We start from the raw sequence: 24,931 nt of genomic DNA, 5'->3' as shown, positions 1-24,931 counted from the left end.
TTTATACCCTCCAACAACTGCACAACGACAGTTAACCCTTCAACTAACCTTAACCGTAGCCCTACTCAGTGGTCTTGTTAACCTTTCCACTAACCTTAACCGTAGCTCTACTCAGTGGTCTTGTTGACCGTAGCCCTACTCAGTGGTCTTGTTAACCGTAGCCCTACTCAGTGGTCTTGTTGACCGTAGCCCTACTCAGTGGTCTTGTTGACCGTAGCCCTACTCAGTGGTCTTGTTGACCGTAGCCCTACTCAGTGGTCTTGTTGACCGCAGTCCTACACAGTGGTCTTCTTGACCGTAGCCCTACTCAGTGGTCTTGTTGACCGTAGCCCTACTCAGTGGTCTTGTTAACCGTAGCCCTACTCAGTGGTCTTGTTGACCGTAGCCCTACTCAGTGGTCTTGTTGACCGTAGCCCTACTCAGTGGTCTTGTTGACCGTAGCCCTACTCAGTGGTCTTGTTAACCGTAGCCCTACTCAGTGGTCTTGTTGACCGTAGCCCTACTCAGTGGTCTTGTTGACCGTAGCCCTACTCAGTGGTCTTGTTAACCGTAGCCCTACTCAGTGGTCTTGTTAACCGTAGCCCTACTCAGTGGTCTTGTTAACCCTTTCACTAACCTTGACCGTAGCCCTACTCAGTGGTCTTGTTAACCGTAGCCCTACTCAGTGGTCTTGTTAACCGTAGCCCTACTCAGTGGTCTTCTTGACCGTAGCCCTACTCAGTGGTCTTGTTGACCGTAGCCCTACTCAGTGGTCTTGTTAACCGTAGCCCTACTCAGTGGTCTTGTTAACCGTAGCCCTACTCAGTGGTCTTGTTAACCCTTTCACTAACCTTGACCGTAGCCCTACTCAGTGGTCTTGTTGACAGTAGCCCTACTCAGTGGTCGTGTTGACCATAGCCCTACTCAGTGGTCTTGTTGACCATAGCCCTACTCAGTGGTCTTGTTGACCGTAGCCCTACTCAGTGGTCTTGTTAACCGTAGCCCTACTCAGTGGTCTTGTTGACCGTAGCCCTACTCAGTGGTCTTGTTGACCGTAGCCCTACTCAGTGGTCTTGTTGACCGTAGCCCTACTCAGTGGTCTTGTTGACTGTAGCCCTACTCAGTGGACTTGTTAACCGTAGCCCTACTCAATGGTCTTGTTAACCGTAGCCCTACTCAGTGGTCTTGTTGACCGTAGCTCTACTCAGTGGTCTTGTTGACCCTTTCACTAACCTTGACCGTAGCCCTACTCAGTGGTCTTGTTGACCGTAGCCCTACTCAGTGGTCTTGTTGACCGTAGCCCTACTCAGTGGTCTTCTTGACCGTAGCCCTACTCAGTGGTCTTGTTGACCGTAGCCCTACTCAGTGGTCTTGTTAACCGTAGCCCTACTCAGTGGTCTTGTTGACCGTAGCCCTACTCAGTGGTCTTGTTGACCGTATCCCTACTCAGTGGTCTTGTTGACCGTAGCCCTACTCAGTGGTATTGTTAACCGTAGCCCTACTCAGTGGTCTTGTTGACCGTAGCCCTACTCAGTGGTCTTGTTGACCGTAGCCCTACTCAGTGGTCTTGTTAACCGTAGCCCTACTCAGTGGTCTTGTTAACCCTTTCTTTAACCTTGACCGTAGCCCTACTCAGTGGTCTTGTTGACCGTAGCCCTACTCAGTGGTCTTGTTAACTGTAGCCCTACTCAGTGGTCTTGTTAACCGTAGCCCTACTCAGTGGTCTTCTTGACCGTAGCCCTACTCAGTGGTCTTGTTGACCGTAGCCCTACTCAGTGGTCTTGTTAACCGTAGCCCTACTCAGTGGTCTTGTTAACCGTAGCCCTACTCAGTGGTCTTGTTAACCCTTTCACTAACCTTGACCGTAGCCCTACTCAGTGGTCTTGTTGACCGTAGCCCTACTCAGTGGTCTTGTTGACCGTAGCCCTACTCAGTGGTCTTGTTGACCGTAGCCCTACTCAGTGGTCTTGTTGACCGTAGCCCTACTCAGTGGTCTTGTTAACCGTAGCCCTACTCAGTGGTCTTGTTGACCGTAGCCCTACTCAGTGGTCTTGTTGACCGTAGCCCTACTCAGTGGTCTTGTTGACCGTAGCCCTACTCAGTGGTCTTGTTGACTGTAGCCCTACTCAGTGGTCTTGTTAACCGTAGCCCTACTCAATGGTCTTGTTAACCGTAGCCCTACTCAGTGGTCTTGTTGACCGTAGCTCTACTCAGTGGTCTTGTTTACCCTTTCACTAACCTTGACCGTAGCCCTACTCAGTGGTCTTGTTGACCGTAGCCCTACTCAGTGGTCTTGTTGACTGTAGCCCTACTCAGTGGACTTGTTAACCGTAGCCCTACTCAATGGTCTTGTTAACCGTAGCCCTACTCAGTGGTCTTGTTGACCGTAGCTCTACTCAGTGGTCTTGTTGACCCTTTCACTAACCTTGACCGTAGCCCTACTCAGTGGTCTTGTTGACCGTAGCCCTACTCAGTGGTCTTGTTGACCGTAGCCCTACTCAGTGGTCTTCTTGACCGTAGCCCTACTCAGTGGTCTTGTTGACCGTAGCCCTACTCAGTGGTCTTGTTAACCGTAGCCCTACTCAGTGGTCTTGTTGACCGTAGCCCTACTCAGTGGTCTTGTTGACCGTAGCCCTACTCAGTGGTCTTGTTGACCGTAGCCCTACTCAGTGGTCTTGTTAACCGTAGCCCTACTCAGTGGTCTTGTTGACCGTAGCCCTACTCAGTGGTCTTGTTGACCGTAGCCCTACTCAGTGGTCTTGTTAACCGTAGCCCTACTCAGTGGTCTTGTTAACCGTAGCCCTACTCAGTGGTCTTGTTAACCCTTTCTTTAACCTTGACCGTAGCCCTACTCAGTGGTCTTGTTGACCGTAGCCCTACTCAGTGGTCTTGTTAACTGTAGCCCTACTCAGTGGTCTTGTTAACCGTAGCCCTACTCAGTGGTCTTCTTGACCGTAGCCCTACTCAGTGGTCTTGTTGACCGTAGCCCTACTCAGTGGTCTTGTTAACCGTAGCCCTACTCAGTGGTCTTGTTAACCGTAGCCCTACTCAGTGGTCTTGTTAACCCTTTCACTAACCTTGACCGTAGCCCTACTCAGTGGTCTTGTTGACCGTAGCCCTACTCAGTGGTCTTGTTGACCGTAGCCCTACTCAGTGGTCTTGTTGACCGTAGCCCTACTCAGTGGTCTTGTTGACCGTAGCCCTACTCAGTGGTCTTGTTAACCGTAGCCCTACTCAGTGGTCTTGTTGACCGTAGCCCTACTCAGTGGTCTTGTTGACCGTAGCCCTACTCAGTGGTCTTGTTGACCGTAGCCCTACTCAGTGGTCTTGTTGACTGTAGCCCTACTCAGTGGTCTTGTTAACCGTAGCCCTACTCAATGGTCTTGTTAACCGTAGCCCTACTCAGTGGTCTTGTTGACCGTAGCTCTACTCAGTGGTCTTGTTTACCCTTTCACTAACCTTGACCGTAGCCCTACTCAGTGGTCTTGTTGACCGTAGCCCTACTCAGTGGTCTTGTTGACTGTAGCCCTACTCAGTGGACTTGTTAACCGTAGCCCTACTCAATGGTCTTGTTAACCGTAGCCCTACTCAGTGGTCTTGTTGACCGTAGCTCTACTCAGTGGTCTTGTTGACCCTTTCACTAACCTTGACCGTAGCCCTACTCAGTGGTCTTGTTGACCGTAGCCCTACTCAGTGGTCTTGTTGACCGTAGCCCTACTCAGTGGTCTTCTTGACCGTAGCCCTACTCAGTGGTCTTGTTGACCGTAGCCCTACTCAGTGGTCTTGTTAACCGTAGCCCTACTCAGTGGTCTTGTTGACCGTAGCCCTACTCAGTGGTCTTGTTGACCGTAGCCCTACTCAGTGGTCTTGTTGACCGTAGCCCTACTCAGTGGTCTTGTTAACCGTAGCCCTACTCAGTGGTCTTGTTGACCGTAGCCCTACTCAGTGGTCTTGTTGACCGTAGCCCTACTCAGTGGTCTTGTTAACCGTAGCCCTACTCAGTGGTCTTGTTAACCCTTTCTTTAACCTTGACCGTAGCCCTACTCAGTGGTCTTGTTGACCGTAGCCCTACTCAGTGGTCTTGTTAACCGTAGCCCTACTCAGTGGTCTTGTTAACCGTAGCCCTACTCAGTGGTCTTCTTGACCGTAGCCCTACTCAGTGGTCTTGTTGACCGTAGCCCTACTCAGTGGTCTTGTTAACCGTAGCCCTACTCAGTGGTCTTGTTAACCGTAGCCCTACTCAGTGGTCTTGTTAACCCTTTCTTTAACCTTGACCGTAGCCCTACTCAGTGGTCTTGTTGACCGTAGCCCTACTCAGTGGTCTTGTTAACTGTAGCCCTACTCAGTGGTCTTGTTAACCGTAGCCCTACTCAGTGGTCTTCTTGACCGTAGCCCTACTCAGTGGTCTTGTTGACCGTAGCCCTACTCAGTGGTCTTGTTAACCGTAGCCCTACTCAGTGGTCTTGTTAACCGTAGCCCTACTCAGTGGTCTTGTTAACCCTTTCACTAACCTTGACCGTAGCCCTACTCAGTGGTCTTGTTGACCGTAGCCCTACTCAGTGGTCTTGTTGACCGTAGCCCTACTCAGTGGTCTTGTTGACCGTAGCCCTACTCAGTGGTCTTGTTGACCGTAGCCCTACTCAGTGGTCTTGTTGACCGTAGCCCTACTCAGTGGTCTTCTTGACCGTAGCCCTACTCAGTGGTCTTGTTGACCGTAGCCCTACTCAGTGGTCTTGTTAACCGTAGCCCTACTCAGTGGTCTTGTTGACCGTAGCCCTACTCAGTGGTCTTGTTGACCGTAGCCCTACTCAGTGGTCTTGTTGACCGTAGCCCTACTCAGTGGTCTTGTTAACCGTAGCCCTACTCAGTGGTCTTGTTGACCGTAGCCCTACTCAGTGGTCTTGTTGACCGTAGCCCTACTCAGTGGTCTTGTTAACCGTAGCCCTACTCAGTGGTCTTGTTAACCCTTTCTTTAACCTTGACCGTAGCCCTACTCAGTGGTCTTGTTGACCGTAGCCCTACTCAGTGGTCTTGTTAACCGTAGCCCTACTCAGTGGTCTTGTTAACCGTAGCCCTACTCAGTGGTCTTCTTGACCGTAGCCCTACTCAGTGGTCTTGTTGACCGTAGCCCTACTCAGTGGTCTTGTTAACCGTAGCCCTACTCAGTGGTCTTGTTAACCGTAGCCCTACTCAGTGGTCTTGTTAACCCTTTCTTTAACCTTGACCGTAGCCCTACTCAGTGGTCTTGTTGACCGTAGCCCTACTCAGTGGTCTTGTTAACTGTAGCCCTACTCAGTGGTCTTGTTAACCGTAGCCCTACTCAGTGGTCTTCTTGACCGTAGCCCTACTCAGTGGTCTTGTTGACCGTAGCCCTACTCAGTGGTCTTGTTAACCGTAGCCCTACTCAGTGGTCTTGTTAACCGTAGCCCTACTCAGTGGTCTTGTTAACCCTTTCACTAACCTTGACCGTAGCCCTACTCAGTGGTCTTGTTGACCGTAGCCCTACTCAGTGGTCTTGTTGACCGTAGCCCTACTCAGTGGTCTTGTTGACCGTAGCCCTACTCAGTGGTCTTGTTGACCGTAGCCCTACTCAGTGGTCTTGTTAACCGTAGCCCTACTCAGTGGTCTTGTTGACCGTAGCCCTACTCAGTGGTCTTGTTGACCGTAGCCCTACTCAGTGGTCTTGTTGACCGTAGCCCTACTCAGTGGTCTTGTTGACTGTAGCCCTACTCAGTGGTCTTGTTAACCGTAGCCCTACTCAATGGTCTTGTTAACCGTAGCCCTACTCAGTGGTCTTGTTGACCGTAGCTCTACTCAGTGGTCTTGTTTACCCTTTCACTAACCTTGACCGTAGCCCTACTCAGTGGTCTTGTTGACCGTAGCCCTACTCAGTGGTCTTGTTGACTGTAGCCCTACTCAGTGGACTTGTTAACCGTAGCCCTACTCAATGGTCTTGTTAACCGTAGCCCTACTCAGTGGTCTTGTTGACCGTAGCTCTACTCAGTGGTCTTGTTGACCCTTTCACTAACCTTGACCGTAGCCCTACTCAGTGGTCTTGTTGACCGTAGCCCTACTCAGTGGTCTTGTTGACCGTAGCCCTACTCAGTGGTCTTCTTGACCGTATCCCTACTCAGTGGTCTTGTTGACCGTAGCCCTACTCAGTGGTCTTGTTAACCGTAGCCCTACTCAGTGGTCTTGTTGACCGTAGCCCTACTCAGTGGTCTTGTTGACCGTAGCCCTACTCAGTGGTCTTGTTGACCGTAGCCCTACTCAGTGGTCTTGTTAACCGTAGCCCTACTCAGTGGTCTTGTTGACCGTAGCCCTACTCAGTGGTCTTGTTGACCGTAGCCCTACTCAGTGGTCTTGTTAACCGTAGCCCTACTCAGTGGTCTTGTTAACCCTTTCTTTAACCTTGACCGTAGCCCTACTCAGTGGTCTTGTTGACCGTAGCCCTACTCAGTGGTCTTGTTAACCGTAGCCCTACTCAGTGGTCTTGTTAACCGTAGCCCTACTCAGTGGTCTTCTTGACCGTAGCCCTACTCAGTGGTCTTGTTGACCGTAGCCCTACTCAGTGGTCTTGTTAACCGTAGCCCTACTCAGTGGTCTTGTTAACCCTTTCACTAACCTTGACCGTAGCCCTACTCAGTGGTCTTGTTGACCGTAGCCCTACTCAGTGGTCTTGTTGACCGTAGCCCTACTCAGTGGTCTTGTTGACCGTAGCCCTACTCAGTGGTCTTGTTGACCGTAGCCCTACTCAGTGGTCTTGTTAACCGTAGCCCTACTCAGTGGTCTTGTTGACCGTAGCCCTACTCAGTGGTCTTGTTGACCGTAGCCCTACTCAGTGGTCTTGTTGACCGTAGCCCTACTCAGTGGTCTTGTTGACTGTAGCCCTACTCAGTGGTCTTGTTAACCGTAGCCCTACTCAATGGTCTTGTTAACCGTAGCCCTACTCAGTGGTCTTGTTGACCGTAGCTCTACTCAGTGGTCTTGTTTACCCTTTCACTAACCTTGACCGTAGCCCTACTCAGTGGTCTTGTTGACCGTAGCCCTACTCAGTGGTCTTGTTGACCGTAGCCCTACTCAGTGGTCTTCTTGACCGTAGCCCTACTCAGTGGTCTTGTTGACCGTAGCCCTACTCAGTGGTCTTGTTAACCGTAGCCCTACTCAGTGGTCTTGTTGACCGTAGCCCTACTCAGTGGTCTTGTTGACCGTAGCCCTACTCAGTGGTCTTGTTAACCGTAGCCCTACTCAGTGGTATTGTTAACCCTTCCACTAACCTTAACCGTAGCCCTACTCAGTGGTCTTGTTTACCGTAGCCCTACTCAATGGTCTTGTTGACCGTAGCCCTACTCAGTGGTCTTGTTAACCCTTTCACTAACCTTGACCGTAGCCCTACTCAGTGGTCTTGTTGACCGTAGCCCTACTCAATGGTCTTGTTGACCGTAGCCCTACTCAGTGGTCTTGTTAACCCTTTCACTAACCTTGACCGTAGCCCTACTCAGTGGTCTTGTTGACCGTAGCCCTACTCAGTGGTCTTGTTAACCGTAGCCCTACTCAGTGGTCTTGTTGACCGTAGCCCTACTCAGTGGTCTTGTTAACCGTAGCCCTACTCAGTGGTCTTGTTAACCGTAGCCCTACTCAGTGGTCTTGTTAACCGTAGCCCTACTCAGTGGTCTTGTTGACCGTAGCCCTACTCAGTGGTCTTGTTGACCGTAGCCCTGCTCAGTGGTCTTGTTGACCGTAGCCCTACTCAGTGGTCTTGTTGACCGTAGCCCTACTCAGTGGTCTTGTTGACCGTAGCCCTACTCAGTGGTCTTTTTAACCGTAGCCCTACTCAGTGGTCTTGTTGACCGTAGCCCTACTCAGTGGTCTTGTTGACCGTAGCCCTACTCAGTGGTCTTGTTGACCGTAGCCCTACTCAGTGGTCTTGTTGACCATAGCCCTACTCAGTGGTCTTGTTGACCGTAGCCCTACTCAATGGTCTTGTTAACCGTAGCCCTACTCAGTGGTCTTGTTGACCGTAGCTCTACTCAGTGGTCTTGTTGACCGTAGCCCTACTCAGTGGTCTTGTTGACCATAGCCCTACTCAGTGGTCTTGTTGACCGTAGCCCTACTCAATGGTCTTGTTAACCGTAGCCCTACTCAGTGGTCTTGTTGACCGTAGCTCTACTCAGTGGTCTTGTTGACCCTTTCACTAACCTTGACCGTAGCCCTACTTTATTTTTATTTATCTCCCTAGACTCTGTCGCTGATATGTGTTTCTCTCCCAAGTCACTGTGTCTCTTCAATTACAATAATTATAGATATGATCCTCCACTTCACAGCCAATGGCAGAGCTACTCCTTCCTCCTCTCTTCCACAGCCAATAGCAGGGCTCCTTGTTGCTACCCTCTGGGCTCTGCTTCCCTCTCTGCTTCTATTCTATTTACACATCATCATAAATAATAGCTACTGCCGCTGCACCACTCTTCAGTAGCCAGCAGTGCTGTATTCCCTGGGCACTGTTTTCACAGGGAGAAGGGGGTTCTTATGAATGTATGTATGCCAAGTTCATTCAGTAGGGCTACGGTCATTCAGCTCTGCCCCCAGGATACAACTAAAAAAAAAACAGCTAGAACTATAATTCTGTAAAATCTCTAAGATGTAAGACTCTTCTCTAAAACATATATATATATATATATGTGTGTGTGTGTGTGGTTTTCATAGATGTATGAATGCCAGATTGGATTTAGAGGTACTACAATTACAGGCTTACTGTATGCTGTTATAATCTCCACCCGGCACAGCCAGAAGAGGACTGGCCACCCCTCATAGCCTGGTTCCTCTCTACCCGGCACAGCCAGAAGAGGACTGGCCACCCCTCATTGCCTGGTTCCTCTCTAGGTTTCTTCCTAGGTTCTGGCCTTTCTAGGGAGTTTTTCCTAGCCAACGTGCTTCTACACCTGCATTGCTTGCTGTTTGGGGTTATAGGCTGGGTTTCTGTACAGCACTTTGCTGATATCAGCTGATGTACGAAGGGCTATATACATACATACTGATGTAGAAAGGGATTTATACATTTATTTGATTTGAGTATGCTACATGACATATGCAACAACAAAAAATGTATATAATTGAAAGCCACAATATGTAACATTTTCGGGCGACCTGACAAAATCCGCATAGAAATCTGAGTTATAGATCTGTCATTCTCTTTGACAGCAAGTCTAAGACGCAGTAGATCTGTTCTATGCGCTCTGTTTCTATGCTTTCCCCCATTTCTCCAGTTTTATAGATATGTCTTTTACTTGTGTTTGTGTCTTTTACTTGTGGCTTCAAACAGATGAAACACAAATTATGAACAAAAATATAAACATGCAACAATTTCACTGATTTTACTAAAGTTACAATTCATATAAAGGAAATCAGTCAATTGAAATAAATGAATTCTGCCCTAATCTATGGATTTAACATGACTGGGAATACAGATGTGCATCTGATGGTCACAGATTCTTTAAGAAAATTGGCCATCACATGGTATTTTTATCATTGTAAATAAGAATTGGTTCTTAACTGACTTTAAAAAATAAAATGAAATATTTGTGTTCAAATTTTCATAGATAAAATGCAATTATGCCTGCCCATACCATATCCCCATCCCCATCCATTAGGCACTCTGTTCACAACGTTGACATCAGCAAACCGCTCACCCACACCACGCCATACATGTGGTCTGCAGTTGTGAGGCCGGTTGGAGGCGCTGCAAAATTCTCTAAAACAACGTTGGAGCCGGCTTATGGTAGAGAAATCTCTGGCAACAGCTCTGGTGGACCTTCCCGCAGTCAGCATTTTGCATCCTCCCTCAAAACTTGAGACATCTGTGTTATTGTGTTGTGTGACAAAATTGCACATTTTAGTGGCCTTTTTTTGTCCTCAGCACAAGGTGCACCTGTGTAATGATCATTAATCAGCCTCATGATATGACACACCTGTCAGGTGGATGGATCACTAAAATGGATGAAAACACATTGTTGCTCATACACGTTTCCACTTCACAATAACAGCACTTACAGTTCACTTTTTTGGAAAGGTGGCATCCTAGGACGGTGCCACGTTGAAAGTCACTGAGCTGTTCAGCACGGGTCATTCGCCTGCCAATGTTTTTTATTTTACCTTTATTTAACTAGGCAAGTCAGTTAAGAACAAATTCTTATTTTCAATGACGGCCTAGGAACAGTGGGTTAACTGCCTGTTCAGGGGCAGAACGACAGATTTGTACCTTGTCAGCTCGGGGGTTTGAACTTGCAACGCTCTAACCACTAGGCTACCCTGCCGCCCTGCTATGGAGATTGCATGGCTGTGTGCTCCATTTTATACACCTGTCAGCAACGGGTGTGGCTGAAATAGCCGAAATCACTAATTTGAAGGGGTGTCCACATACTTTTGTATATATAGTGTATGTTTTAGCTGGGATTGTCTATGCACACTGCACCATAGAAATAGAATGGTTTTACATCCTGTTTGGCTCCTACCAGTCCACCCATGACGCCATCATAATTTTGAATGGGAAAACCCAATCTATGGATTGTGTTTCTATGTTATGCACCACCTAACTGCGTAGGGCAGACAGCAGGGTGCAGAGAGAGACGGGCTGTGAATACTGTGACAGTGTTGATATGACATCATTGGGTCATACCTGCCCTCTGCTGGTGGAATGTGGAAGTGCACAATGGAAAAAAACACGATTACAAGGCATTATGTACTTATCAAGTCAACACACACACACACACACACACACACACACACACACACACACACACACACACACACACACACACACACACACACACACACACACACACACACACACACACACACACACACACACACACACTTTCATTGACGTGGGGGCCTAAAAATGTATTTCCATTCAAAATAGTATAATCCCTAACCTCTAACCTTACCCTATACCCTAACCCTATACCCTAACCCTATACCCTATACCCTATACCCTAACCCTATACCCTATACCCTAACCCTAACCACTAACTTTACCCTATACTCTAACCCTATACCCTATACCCTAACCTTACCCTAACCTTACCCTATACCCTAACCCTATACCCTATACCCTAACCCGATACCCTATACCCTATACCCTAACCCTATACCCTAACCCTATACCCTATACCCTAACCCTATGCCCTATACCCTAACCCTATACCCTATACCCTAACCCTAACCCTATACCCTATACCCTAACCACTTACCTTAATTGTAACCCGAACCATAATTGTAACTGTCTCTTATCCCTAAGATTAAATTAGACTTTTTCCTCACGGGGAACCTGGGAAATGTCCCCACGAGGGATAATTTTCCTTGTTCTACTGTCCTTGTGAGGATAGTTATAGAAGCACACACCTCAGCTCTCACTAAGCCTACAATACACACACACACAACTCTCTCTCTCTCTCTCTCTCTCTCTCTCGGTCTCTCTCTCTCTCTCTCTGTTTCTCTCTCTCTCTCTCTCTCTCTCTCTCTCTCTCCCTCTCCCGCTCTCTCCCTCTCACTCACTCAATCACTCACTCAGTCACTCACTCTCTCACTCTCTCACTCTCTCACTCTCTCACTCTCTCTGAAATCAACTCAATGACAACAAATCAGTCAAATTCTAACCTAGCAGGACTGGAGCAGAATGTTCAACTGGAAAAGTTTCCACACCTTAATAATCACTGTCAAGTGCAATCAATTGCGTATTGAAATAAATGTGTTCCTGGAGAGAACAATGGGTTACTTTGGTTAAATAAATGTTAAATTAAAAATAAATCAATTAAATACTATACAATTGAGTACCAGCCAAGAAGTAGATCTGGCCTTATTCTATTGAAGTGGTTAAGATGCGACTGGTACGTGATGGTGGAGAAGCTAGTCTCTGTAATTCAAGTGCTTCTACACCTGCATTGCTTGCTGTTTGAGGGTTTTAGGCTGGGTTTAGGCTGGGTTTCTGTACAGCACTTTGAGATTTCAGCTGATGAAGAAGGGCTTTATAAATACATTTGATTTGATTTGACCTGTGTGAAAAGCTGTCATCAAAGCTGTCATTTGAAGAATCTCAAAATATAAAATATTTTTTGTTTTTTGTTTTACACTTTTATGGTTACTACATGATTCCATATGTGTTATCTCATCGTTTTGATGTCTTCACTATTATTTTACAATGTAAAATAAAAAACCCTGGAATAAGTAGGTGTGTCCAAACTTTTGACTGGTACTGTAGGTGTATATGACACTGGTCCAATATAGCGACATAGTGGTAACCATACCTGGGTGTAGGGTCACAGGGGTCACAGGGTGCAGGGGTGGAGATGGTGTCCTCTCCACGGGGTGGAGGTTGAGGTAGGGAGGCTGGGGATTCTGTCAGGGGTTCAGAGAATGTAGTGGTGGTGAGTGTGGTGTCCCGACTCTCATAGGGTGTAGGTACAGGTAGAGGCGGGACAACCGGCGTTGCTGCAAGAGCTGCAGGTGGGGAAGAAGCCTGGGCTGGTGGGGAAGAAGCCTGGGCTGGTGGGGAAGAAGCCTGGGCTGGTGGGGAAGAAGCCTGGGCTGGTGGGGAAGAAGCCTGGGCTGGTGGGGAAGAAGCCGGAGTTTCTGGGGCTTCTGCTGGAGCCTGGGGGGATGCAGGAAGTGGTGTGTCGGGCTCAGTCGACTGGAGCTCTGGGGGCAGCCTCTCTTGAGGAGTGGGAGGAGGGGTGGGAAAATCTTCCTGAAGGTAGGTAGGGAGGGCAGGAGGGTACTGGAAGACTTGTCCAGGAGACGTGGGAGGAGGTGGGGAGGAGGTGACAGGGGGAGGAGGAAGGGAGGAGGTGGCACGGGGAGGAGGTGGGGAGGAGGTGACAGGGGGAGGAGGAGGGGAGGAGGTGACAGGGGGAGGAGGTGGGGAGGAGGTGGCAGGGGGAGGTGGTGGGGAGGAGGTGACAGGGGGAGGAGGTGGGGAGGAGGAGGTGAAAGAAGGAGGCTTACTCCTCTCCTCAGTCTGCTCAGCCTCTGTCAGGAAGGACCTGGACAGAACAGGAGGGAGACACGTGGATTAACAACCTACACACAAAAACATACACATAATTGTTGGCTGTTTGGTTTGGTACAGTGTGGTATGGTGTGGTGTGGTATGGTATAGTGTGGTATGCTATAGTGTGGTGGTATAGTATAGCATTGTGTGGTATGGTGTGGTATAGTGTGGTATTGTGTGGTATAGTATAGTGTGGTATGGTATCGTGCAGTGTGGTATGGTGTGGTGTCGTAAGGTACAGTGTGGTATAGTATGGTACAGTGTGGTATAGTAGAGTGTGGTACGGTATAGTATGGTATAGTATAGTATTGTGTGGTATGGTGTGGTATAGTGTGGTATTGTGTGGTATAGTATAGTGTGGTATGGTGTGGTGCAGTGTGGTATGGTGTGGTATAGTGTGGTGTGGTATGGTTTGGTATTGTGTGGTATGGTTTGGTTTGGTATGGTTTGGTATAGTGTGGTATGGTGTGGTATGGTTTGGTATGGTGTGGTATGGTGTGGTATGGTGTGGTATGGTTTGGTATGGTGTGGTATGGTATGGTTTGGTATGGTGTGGTATAATGTGGTATGCTGTGTGTTTGGTGTGGTTTGGTTTGGTATGGTGTGGTATGGTTTGGCATTGTGTGATATGGTTTGGTATAGTGTGGTATGGTTTGGTATTGTGTGGTTTTGTGGAGTGTGGTATAGTGTGGTATGGTTTGGTGTAGTGTGATATGGTGTGGTATGGTTTGGTATTGTGTGGTTTGGTATGGTTTGGTATGGTTTGGTATTGGGTGGTATGGTTTGGTGTGGTATGGTCTGGTATGGTATGGTTTGGTATAGTGTGGTATGGTGTGCTATGGTATGGTACGGTGTGGTATGGTCTGATATGGTGTGGTGTGGTATGGTATGGCGTGGTATGGTATGGTTTGGTGTGTGTGGTATAGTGTGGTATGGTATGTTATAGTGTGGAATGGTTTGGTATGGATATGGTATAGTGTGGTATGGTATAGTGAGGTATGGTTTGGTATGGTTTGGTATGGTGTGATGTGGTTTGGTATAGTGTGGTATGGTTTGGTGTAGTGTGGTATAGTGTGGTATGGTATATTGTGGGTTGGTATGGTATGGTGTGGTTATGGTATAGTATGGTATGGTGTGGTTATGGTATAGTATGGCTCTGGTATAGTTTGGTTATGGTATAGTATAGTGTGGTATGGTATAGTGTGGTATGGTATAGTATGATATGGTATGGTATAATGTGGTATGGTATAGTGTGGTATGGTATGGTATGATATGGTATGGTGTGGTATGGTATAGTATGGTATGTTATGGTATGGTTATGGTATAGTGTGGTTATGGTATAGTATGTTGTGGTGTGGTATGGTATAGTGTGGTATGGTATAGTGTGGTGTGGTTTCATTTGGTGTGGTATGATATAGTGTGGTGTGGTATGGTATAATGTGGTATGGTTAGTGTGGTATGGTAGAGTGTGGTATGGTATAGTGTGGTGTGGTTTCATTTGGTGTGGTATGGTATAGTGTGGTATGGTATGGTATGGTATAGTGTGGTATGGTATAATGTGGTTATGGTATAGTGTGGTTATGGTATAGTAAGTTGTGGTGTGGTATGGTATAGTGTGGTGTGATTTCGTGTGGTGTGGTATGGTATAGTGTGGTATGGTATAGTGTGGTATGGTAGAGAGTGGTGTGGTATGGTATAGTGTGGTGTGGTATAGTGTTGTATAGTATAGTGTGGTGTGGTATGGTATAGCCTGGTATGGTATGGTGTGGTATAGTGTGATATGGTATTTTGTGGTATAGTGTGGTATGTTGTGGTATGGTATAGTGTGGAGCGGTGTGGTATAGTGTGGAATGGTATAGTGTGGTTTGGTGTAGTGTGGTGTGGTATGGTATAGTGTGGTATAGTGTGGTATGGTGTGGTTTGGTATTGTTTGGTATGGTTTGGTGTGGTATGGTTTGGTATAGTGTGGTATGGTGTAGTATAATGTGGTATGGTGTATGTTTGGTGTGGCATGGTTTGGTTTGGTATGGTGTAGTGTGGTATGGTTTGGTATAGTGTGTTATAGTATAGTATTGTGTGGTATGATGTGGTATAGTGTGGTATCGGGTGGTATAGTATAGTGTGGTATGGCTTGGTGCAGTGTGGTATGGTGTGGTATAGTATGGTGTGGTATGGTATAGTGTGGTATGGTATGGTTTGGTATTGTGTGTATGGTTTGGTGTGGTATGGTTTGGTATAGTGTGGTATGGTGTGGTATGGTTTGGTATAGTTTGGAATGGTGTGGTATGGTATGGTGTGGTATGGTGTGGTATGGTTTGGTTTGGTATGGTGTGGTATGATATAGTGTGGTATGGTGTGGTATGTGTGGTATGGTGTGGTATAATGTGGTATGCTGTGTGTTTGGTGTGGTTTGGTTTGGTATGGTGTGGTATGGTTTGGCATTGTGTGGTATGGTTTGGTATAGTGTGGTATGGTTTGGTGCAGTGTGGTATAGTGTGGTATGGTTTGGTATTGTGTGGTTTTGTGTAGTGTGGTATAGTGTGGTATGGTTTGGTGTAGTATGGTATGGTGTGCTATGGTATGGTACGGTGTGGTTAGTCTGATATGGTGTGGTGTGGTATGGTATGGCGTGGTATGGTATGGTATGTGTGGTAGAGTGTGGTATGGTATGTTATAGTGTGGAATGGTTTGGTATGGATATGGTATAGTGTGGAATGGTGTGGTGTGGTATAGTTTGGTATAGTGTGGTATGGTATAGTGAGGTGTGGTTTGGTATGGTTTGGTATGGTGTGGTGTGGTTTTGTTTGGTATAGTGTGGTATGGTTTGGTGTAGTGTGGTATAGTGTGGTATGGTATAGTGTGGGTTGGTATGGTATGTTGTGGTTATGGTATAGTATGGTATGGTGTGGTTATGGTATAGTATGGTTCTGGTATAGTTTAGTTATGGTATAGTATAGTGTGGTATGGTATAGTGTGGTATGGTATAGTATGATATGGTATGGCATAATGTGGTATGGTATAGTGTGGTATGGTATGATATGGTATGGTATGGTATAGTATGGTATGTTATGGTATGGTTATGGTATAGTGTGGTTATGGTATAGTGTGGTTATGTTATAGTATTTTGTGGTGTGGTATGGTATAGTGCGGTATGGTATAGTGTGGTGTGGTTTCATTTGGTGTGGTATGATATGGTCTGGTATGGTATGGTATAGTGTGGTATGGTATAGTGTGGTATGGTATAGTGTGGTGTGGTATAGTGTGGTATGGTATAGTGTGGTATGGTATAGTGTGGTATGTTATAGTGTGGTTATGGTATAGTGTGGTTATGGTATAGTAAGTTGTGATGTGGTATGGTATAGTGTGGTGTGGTTTCGTGTGATGTGGTATGGTATAGTGTGGTATGGTATAGTGTGGTATGGTAGAGAGTGGTGTGGTGTGGTATAGTGTGGTGTGGTATAGTGTTGTATAGTATAGTGTGGTGTGGTATGGTATAGCCTGGTATGGTATGGTGTGGTATAGTGTGATATGGTATGTTGTGGTATAGTGTGGTATGTTGTGGTATGTTATAGTGTGGAGCGGTGTGGTATAGTGTGGAATGGTATAGTGTGGTATGGTATAGTGTGGTGTGGTGTAGTGTGGTGTGGTGTGGTATGGTATAGTGTGGTATGGTTTGGTATAGTGTGGTATGGTGTGGTATAATGTGTTATGGTGTGTGTTTGGTGTTGCATGGTTTGGTTTGGTATGGTGTAGTGTGGTATGGTTTGGTATTGTGTGGTATGGTGTGGTATGGTGTGGTATTGTGTGGTATGGTTTGGTGTGGTATGGTTTGGTCTGGTATGGTATGGTTTGGTATAGTGTGGTATGGTGTGTTACGGTGTGGTATGGTTTGATATGCTGTGGTATGGTGTGGGGTGTTATGGTATGGTGTGGTATGGTTTGGTAGGTGTGGTATAGTGTGGTATGGTATGTTATAGTGTGGTATGGATTGGAATGGTTATGGTATAGTGTGGTATGGTGTGGTGTGGTATAGTTTGGTATGTGTGGTATAGTGTGGTACTGTATGGTATAGTGTGGTATGGTTTGATATGGTTATGGTATAGTGTGGGTTGGTATGGTATGTTATGGTTTGGTATAGTGTGGTATAGTGTGGTATGGTATAGTGTGGTATGGTATAGTGTGGTATGGTGTGATATGGTTTGGGATGCTGTGGTATGGTTTGGTAAAGTGTGGTATGGTTTGGTGTAGTGTGGTATAGTGTGGCATGGTATAGTGTGGGTTGGTATGGTATGGTGTGGTTATGGTATAGTATGGTATGGTATGTTTATGGTATAGTATGGTTATGGTAAAGTGTTGTTATGGTATAGTATGGTATGGTATGGTGTGGTGCGGTATGATATGGTATGGTGTGGTATGGTATAGTATGGAATGTATTGGTATGGCATGGTTATGATATAGTGTGGTTATGGTATAGTGTGGTATGGTGTGTTACAGTGTGGTATGGTGTGGTATAGTATGGTGTAGTATGGTATGGTATAGTGTGGTATGATATAGTGTGGTATGTTATGGTTTGGTATTGTGTGGTATGGTTTGGTGTGGTATGGTTTGGTATAGTGTGGTACGGTGTGGTATGGTTTGGTATAGTGTGGTATGATGTGGTATGGTATGGTGTGGTATGGTTTGGTATGGTGTGGTATGGTATGGTTTGGTATGGTGTGGTATGATATAGTGTCCTATTGTGTGGTATGGTATGTGTGGTATGGTGTTATATAATGTGGTATGCTGTGTGTTTGGTGTGGTTTGGTTTGGTATGGTGTGGTATGGTTTGGCATTGTGTGGTATGGTTTGGTATAGTGTGGTATGGTTTGGTGCAGTGTGGTATAGTGTGGTATGGTTTGGTATTGTGTGGTTGTGTGTAGTGTGGTATATTGTGGTATGGTTTGGTGTAGTGTGATATGGTGTGTTATTGTTTGCTATTTTGTGGTTTGGTATGGTGTGGTATGGTTTGGTATTGTGTGGTATGGTTTGGTATGGTATGGTTTGGTATAGTGTGGTATGATGTGCTATGGTATGGTACGGTTTGATATGGTGTGGTGTGGTATTGTATGGCGTGGTATGGTATGGTATGTGTGGTACGGTGTGGTATGGTTTGGTATGTGTGGTACAGTATGGTATGGTATGTTACAGTGTGGAATGGTTTGGTATGGTTATGGTATAGTGTGGTATGGTGTGGTGTGGTATGGTTTGGTATGTGTGGTACGGTGTGGTATAGTGTGGTATGGTATGGTTTGTTATGGTTTGGTATGGTGTGGTGTGGTTTGGTATAGTGTGGTATGGTTTGGTTTAGTGTGGTATAGTGTGGTATGGTATAGTGTGGGTTGGTATGGTATGGTGTGGTTATTGTATAGTATGATACGGTGTGGTTCTGGTATAGTATGGTTCTGGTATAGTTTGGTTATGGTATAGTGTGGTATGGTATAGTGTGGTATGTTATAGTGTGGCGTGCTGTATTGTGGTGTGGTATGGTATAGTGTGGTATGGTGTGGTTTGGTATTGTGTGGCATGGTTTGGTGTGGTGTTTTTTGGTATAGTGTGGTATGGTGTGATATAATGTGGTATGGTGTGTATTTGGTGTGGTATGGTTTGGTTTGGTATAGTGTAGTGTGGTATGGTTTGGTATTGTGTGGTATGGTTTGGTATTGTGCGGTATGGTCTGGTATGGTATGGTTTGGTATGGTGTGGTATGGTGTGGTAGTTTGTGTGGTATGGTTTGTTGTGGTATGGTTTGGTCTGGTATGGTATGGTTGGTATAGTGTGGTATGGTATGTTACGGTGTGGTATGGTTTGATATGGTGTGGTATAGTGTGGTGTGTTATGGTATGGTGTGGTATGGTTTGGTATGTGTGGTATAGTGTGGCATGGTATGGTATAGTGTGGTATGGTTTGGTATGGTTTTGGTATAGTGTGGTATGGTATGGTTTGGTATAGTGTGGTGTAGTGTGGTATGGTATAGTGTGGTATGTGGTATGGATTGGTATGGTTATGGTATAGTGTGGTATGGTGTGATATAGTTTGGTATGTGTGGTATAGTGTGGTATGGTATGGTATAGTGTGGTATGGTTTGGTATGGTTTTGGTATAGTGTGGTATGGTATGGTTTGGTATAGTGTGGTGTAGTGTGGTATGGTATAGTGTGGTATGGTGTGATATGGTTTGGTAAAGTGTGGTATGGTTTGGTGTAGTGTGGTATAGTGTGTTATTGTATAGTGTGGGTTGGTATGGTATGGTGTGGTTATGGTATAGTATGGTTATGGTAAAGTGTTGTTATGGTATAGTATGGTGTGATATGGTGTGATGTGGTATGTTATGGTATGGTATAGTGTGGTATGGTATTGTGTGGTATGGTATGGTATGATATGATATGGTATGGTGTGGTATGGTGTGGTACTGTGTGGTATTGTATGGTTTGGTGTGGTATGGTTTGGAATAGTGTGGTATGGTTTGGTATAGTGTGGTATGGTGTGATATGGTATGGTTTGGTATGGTGTGGTATGGTATGGTTTGGTATGGTGTGGTATGATATAGTATGGTATTGTGTGGTATGGTATGGTATGGTTTGGTATAGTGTGGTATAGTGTGGTATGGTGTTATATGGTTTGGTATGGTGTGGTATGGTATAGTATGATATGGTATGGTATAATGTGGTATGGTGTAGTGTGGTATGGTATGGTATGATATGGTATGGTGTGGTATGGTATAGTATGGTATGTTATGGTATGGCTATGGTATAGTGTGGTTATGGTATAGTATGTTGTGGTGTGGTATGGTATAGTGTGGTATGGTATAGTGTGGTGTGTTTTCATTTGGTGTGGTATGGTATAGTGTGGTATGGTATAGTGTGGTATGGTAGAGTGTGGTATGGTAGAGTGTTGTATGGTATAGTGTGGTGTGGTTTCATTTGGTGTGGTATAGTGTGGTATGGTATAGTGTGGTATGGTATAGTGTGGTATATTGTGGTGTTGTTTCATTTGGTGTGGTATAGTGTGGTATGGTATAGTGTGGTATGGTATAGTGTGGTTTGGTATAGTGTGGTTATAGTATAGTGTGGTTATGGTATAGTATGTTGTGGTGTGGTATGGTATAGTGTGGTATGGTTTTGTGTAGTGTGGTATAGTGTGGTATGGTATGGTATAATGTGGTATGGTATAGTGTGGTATGGCATGGTATGATATGGTATGGTGTGGTATGGTTATGGTATAGTGTGGTTATGGTATAGTATGTTGTGTTGTGGTATAGTGTGGTGTGGTTTCATTTGGTGTGGTATGGTATAGTGTGGTGTGGTATGGTATTTTGTGGTATGGTATAGTGTGGTATGGTATGGTAGAGTGTGGTATGGTATAGTGTGGTGTGGTTTCATTTGGTGTTGTATGGTATAGTGTGGTGTGGTATGGTATGGTATAGTGTGGTATGGTATAGTGTGGTATGGTATAGTGTGGTGTGGTTTCATTTGGTGTGGTATGGTATGTTGTGGTGTGGTATGGTATATTATGGTATGGTATAGTGTGGTATGGTATGGTTTGGTATGGTATAGTGTGGTATGGCTGTGTATAGTGTTGTATGGTGTGGTGTGGTATGGTGTGGTATGGTGTGGTGTGGTATGGTATGGTATAGTGTGGTATAGTGTGGTATGGTATAGTGTGGTATAGTGTGGTATGGTATAGTGTGGTATGGTATGGTATAGTGTGTTATGGTATGTTGTGGTATAGTTTGGTATGGCGTGGTTTGTTGTGGTATGGTGTAGGGTGGTATGGTATGGTATGGTATAGTGTGGTATGGTATGGTTTGGTATGGTATGGTGTGGTATAGTGTGGTATGGTATTGTTAGGTATGTGTGGTAAAGTGTGGTATGTTGTGGTATGGTATAGTGTTGTATGGTGTGGTGTGGTATGGTTGGGTATAGTGTTGTATGGTGTGGTATGGTATGGTGTGGTGTGGTATGGTGTGGTATGGTGTGGTATGGTATGGTTTGTTATGGTATAGTGTGGTAATGTTGTGTATAGTGTTGCATGGTGTGGTTTGGTATGGTGCGGTATGGTATGGTATGATATAGTGTGGTATAGTGTGGTATGGTATGGTATAGTGTGGCATAGTGTGGTATAGTATGGTGTGGTATGGTATGGTTTGGTTTGTTGTGGTATAGTGTGGTTTGTTATAGTGTGATTTGGTATAGTGTGGTGTAGTGTGATACGGTTTGGTATGGTTTGGTATAATGTAGTATGCGTTGGTGTAGTGTGGTATAGTGTGGTATGGCATAGCGTGGGTTGGTATGGTATGGTATGGTTTGGTATGGTATAGTGTGGTATGGTATGATATGATATGGTATGGTGTGGTATGGTATAGTGTGGTATGGTATGGTATAGTGTGGTATGGTATGGTGTGGTATAGTGTGGCATGGTGTGTTTTGGTTTGGTGTGGTATGGTGTGGTATAGTGTGCTATAATGGGGTATGGTATGGTGTGGTATAGTGTGGTATGGTGTGGTGTGGTGTGATGTGGTGTGGTATGGTATGGTATAGTGTGGTATGGTGTGGTATAGTGTGGTATGGCATCGTTAGGTATGTGTGGTAAAGCGTGGTATGTTGTGGTGTGGTATAGTGTGGTATGGTATGGTATAGTGTGGTATAGTGTGGTGTGGTATGGTTCGGTACAGTGTTGTATGGTGTGGTATGTTGTGGTGTGGTATGGTATCGTATGATATAGTGTGGTATAGTGTGGTATAGTGAGGTATGGTGTGGCATGGTATGGTATAGTGTGGTATGGTTGGGTATAGTGTTGTATGGTGTGGTGTGGTATGGTGTGGTATGTTATGGTATAGTGTGGTATGGTATGGTATAGTGTGGTATAGTGTGGTATGGTGTGGTGTGGTGTGGTATGGAGTGGTATGGTATGGTGTGGTATGGTATAGTGTGGTATGGTGTGGTTTGGTATAGTGTGGTTTGGTATAGTGTGGTTTGGTATAGTGTGGTATAGTATGGTGTGGTATAGTATGGTGTGGTATGGTTTGGTTTGTTGTGATATAGTGTGGTTTGGTATAGTATGGTATGGTATAGTGTGGTTTGGTATAGTGTGGTTTGGTATATTATGGTTTGGTATGAAATGGTAGCCTCGTGTTTAGAGCGTTTGGCCAGTATCGAAAGCTTCCTGGATGGATCTCAGAGCTGACAAGGTATAAATCTGTCATTCTTCCCCTGAACACGGCAGTTAACCCACTGTTCCCCGGAAGGACATCATTGTAAATAAGAATTTGTTCTTAATAACTGATTTGTCCAATTAAATAAAGGTTACATTTTAAAACCAACCATACACATGAACAGCCAGACTGGACACTCGAGTCCGACCACAACTTGACAAACGAGCAGTCTCAGTCTAAATACAAACAACAAAAAAATGTAAAAATGTTCCATCCAGCCAGTAGACAACGTAACCTGTTTATTTTGCTCGTGTCCAGGCTCTAGTCTGTCAACAGTGGATACCTGGTGGTGAAGTGTGTTAGTTTGGCTTCCCATTTTATCAGAAGGACTAAACTTCAGCTCTAATCTGACAGGCAGCTGTTGTGGTTCTCATCGGGCTAGGGGCCAGGGGTAAATGACTCCTGTTAGTTAAGAATCTATAAATAGTAATAGACCAATTCTCTACATCATAGTCAGATACACAGCCTCTCTCTCTCTCTCGCTCTCTCTCTCTCTCTCTCTCTCTCTCTCTCTCTCTCTCTCTCTCTCTCTCTCTCTCTCTCTCTCTCTCTCTCTCTCTCTCTCTCTCTCTCTCTCTCTCTCTCTCTCTCTCTCTCTCTCTCTCTCTCTCTCTCTCTCTCTCTCTCTCTCTCTCTCTCTGTGTTTTTTTATTAAATCTTTTCAATGTGTCAAGTTATTTACTTGTTTTTCTTATGATTTGTTTGGGCCTAATTGTGTTGCTGTCCTGGGGCGCTGTGGGGTCTCGCTCTATCTCTCTCTCTCCTACACACAAACACTCTCTCACACACATTCTCACGCTTTTTCTTAGCAACTGCCTGCACAGGACAGGCCTGCAGAGATTGCTCTATCTCTGTCTCTCTCAGTGTTTATCTCTCTATCTCTGCAACTGTTAGCACATAGCATAGATCTGTGGCATCCCTCTCTCTCTCTCTCTCCAACTGTCAGCACGTAGCATAGATCTGTGGGATCCCTCTCTCTCCCTCTCTCTCCCTCTCTCTGCAACTGTTAGCACATCGCATAGATCTGTGGGATCCCTCTCTCTCTCTCTCTCTCCCTCTCTCTGCAACTGTTAGCACATAGCATAGATCTGTGGGATCCCTCTCTCTCTCTCTCTCCCTCTCTCTGCAACTGTCAGACGTAGCATAGATCTGTGGGATCCCTCTCTCTCTCTCTCTCCAACTGTCAGACGTAGCATAGATCTGTGGGATCCCTCTCTCTCTCCAACTGTCAGACGTAACATAGATCTGTGGGATCTCTCTCTCTCTCTCTCTCTCCAACTGTCAGACGTAACATAGATCTGTGGGATCCCTCTCTCTCTCTCTCTCCAACTGTCAGACGTAACATAGATCTGTGGGATCCCTCTCTCTCTCTCTCTCCAACTGTCAGACGTAACATAGATCTGTGGGATCCCTCTCTCTCTCTCTCTCTCCAACTGTCAGACGTAGCATAGATCTGTGGGATCCCTCTCTCTCTCTCTCTCCAACTGTCAGACGTAACATAGATCTGTGGGATCTCTCTCTTCCTCTCTCTCCAACTGTCAGACGTAGCATAGATCTGTGGGATCCCTCTCTCTCTCTCTCTCTCTCCAACTGTCAGACGTAACATAGATCTGTGGGATCTCTCTCTTCCTCTCTCTCCAACTGTCAGACGTAGCATAGATCTGTGGGATCCCTCTCTCTCTCTCTCTCCAACTGTCAGACGTAACATAGATCTGTGGGATCTCTTTCTTCCTCTCTCTCCAACTGTCAGCACGTAGCATAGTTCTGTGGGATCACTCTCTCTCTCCCTCTCGCCAACTGTTAGCACGTAGCATAGATCTGTGGGATTCCTCTCTCGCTCTCTCTCTCTCTCTCTTTTCTTGTCTCTCTCCCTCAGACTGAGAACAGAGTGTCCGTTGGGTTTCCTCTTCCTTCCTCCTACAGAGACGTAATAATAGATCATGAGGGACTATAGGAAGCTTGCTTCTGAAGGGGCAGAGATACAGTTAACATCTAACAACATTTATCTCTCTAGGAAACGTCCACGCAGGAAACGTCCATGCAGGATTAAAACAAACCAACAAACCATGTATATGTACAATGAGTAAATGTATCACCCCTGAATGCATTACCACTAATTGTCCTTGGCTAAGCCAGTTCTTCTTGTACCAGTCAAGCTACTTGGCCCTGTACAGCCACAACTACCTTCCATACTGAAAGAAATGCCATGAAGAAATGGTGGGAGGAGGAGGGAGAGAGAGAGAGAGAGAGAGAGAGAGACAGAGAAAGAGAGAGAGAGAGAGAGAGAGAGACAGAGAAAGAGAGAGAGAGAGAGAGAGAGAGAGAGAGAGAGAGAGACAGAGAAAGAGAGAGAGAGAGAGAGAGAGAGAGAGAGAGAGATTGCTTTTTACCAAATTACCGTACAACAGACCATGTATTCACCCTGCACACCCTAATTGACAACCAAACAAACCAAAACAAAGGCAAAGTCTTCTCATGCTTTGTTGATTTCAAAAAAGCCTTCGACTCAATCTGGCATGAGGGTCTGCTATACAAACTGATGGAAAGTGGTGTTGGGGGTAAAACATACGACATTATAAAATCCATGTACACAAACAACAAGTGTGCGGTTAAAATTGGCAAAAAACACACACATTTCTTCACACAGGGTCGTGGGGTG

General features: G+C 45.7%; 1 protein-coding gene across 7 annotated transcripts in view; it reads right to left on the bottom strand.

Annotated features, from left to right (window-relative positions):
- Positions 1 to 24,931, bottom strand: part of LOC139367886 (transforming acidic coiled-coil-containing protein 2-like) — a 218,145-nt gene that overhangs the window by 93,158 nt on the left and 100,056 nt on the right. For 6 of the 7 annotated variants that reach the window (XM_071106248.1, XM_071106251.1, XM_071106253.1 and 3 more), the window contains one exon: positions 12,282 to 13,016. In XM_071106248.1, the coding sequence (XP_070962349.1) occupies positions 12,282 to 13,016 (735 nt within the window). The remainder of the gene's footprint in view (positions 1 to 12,281; positions 13,017 to 24,931) is intronic. The other variant, XM_071106250.1, reaches the window with a different exon arrangement.

The sequence above is a fragment of the Oncorhynchus clarkii genome, chromosome 16 (assembly GCF_045791955.1).
Source record: "Oncorhynchus clarkii lewisi isolate Uvic-CL-2024 chromosome 16, UVic_Ocla_1.0, whole genome shotgun sequence".
Classification (NCBI taxonomy): Eukaryota; Metazoa; Chordata; class Actinopteri; order Salmoniformes; family Salmonidae; genus Oncorhynchus; species Oncorhynchus clarkii.
This window is presented reverse-complemented; position numbering and strand designations above follow the sequence as displayed.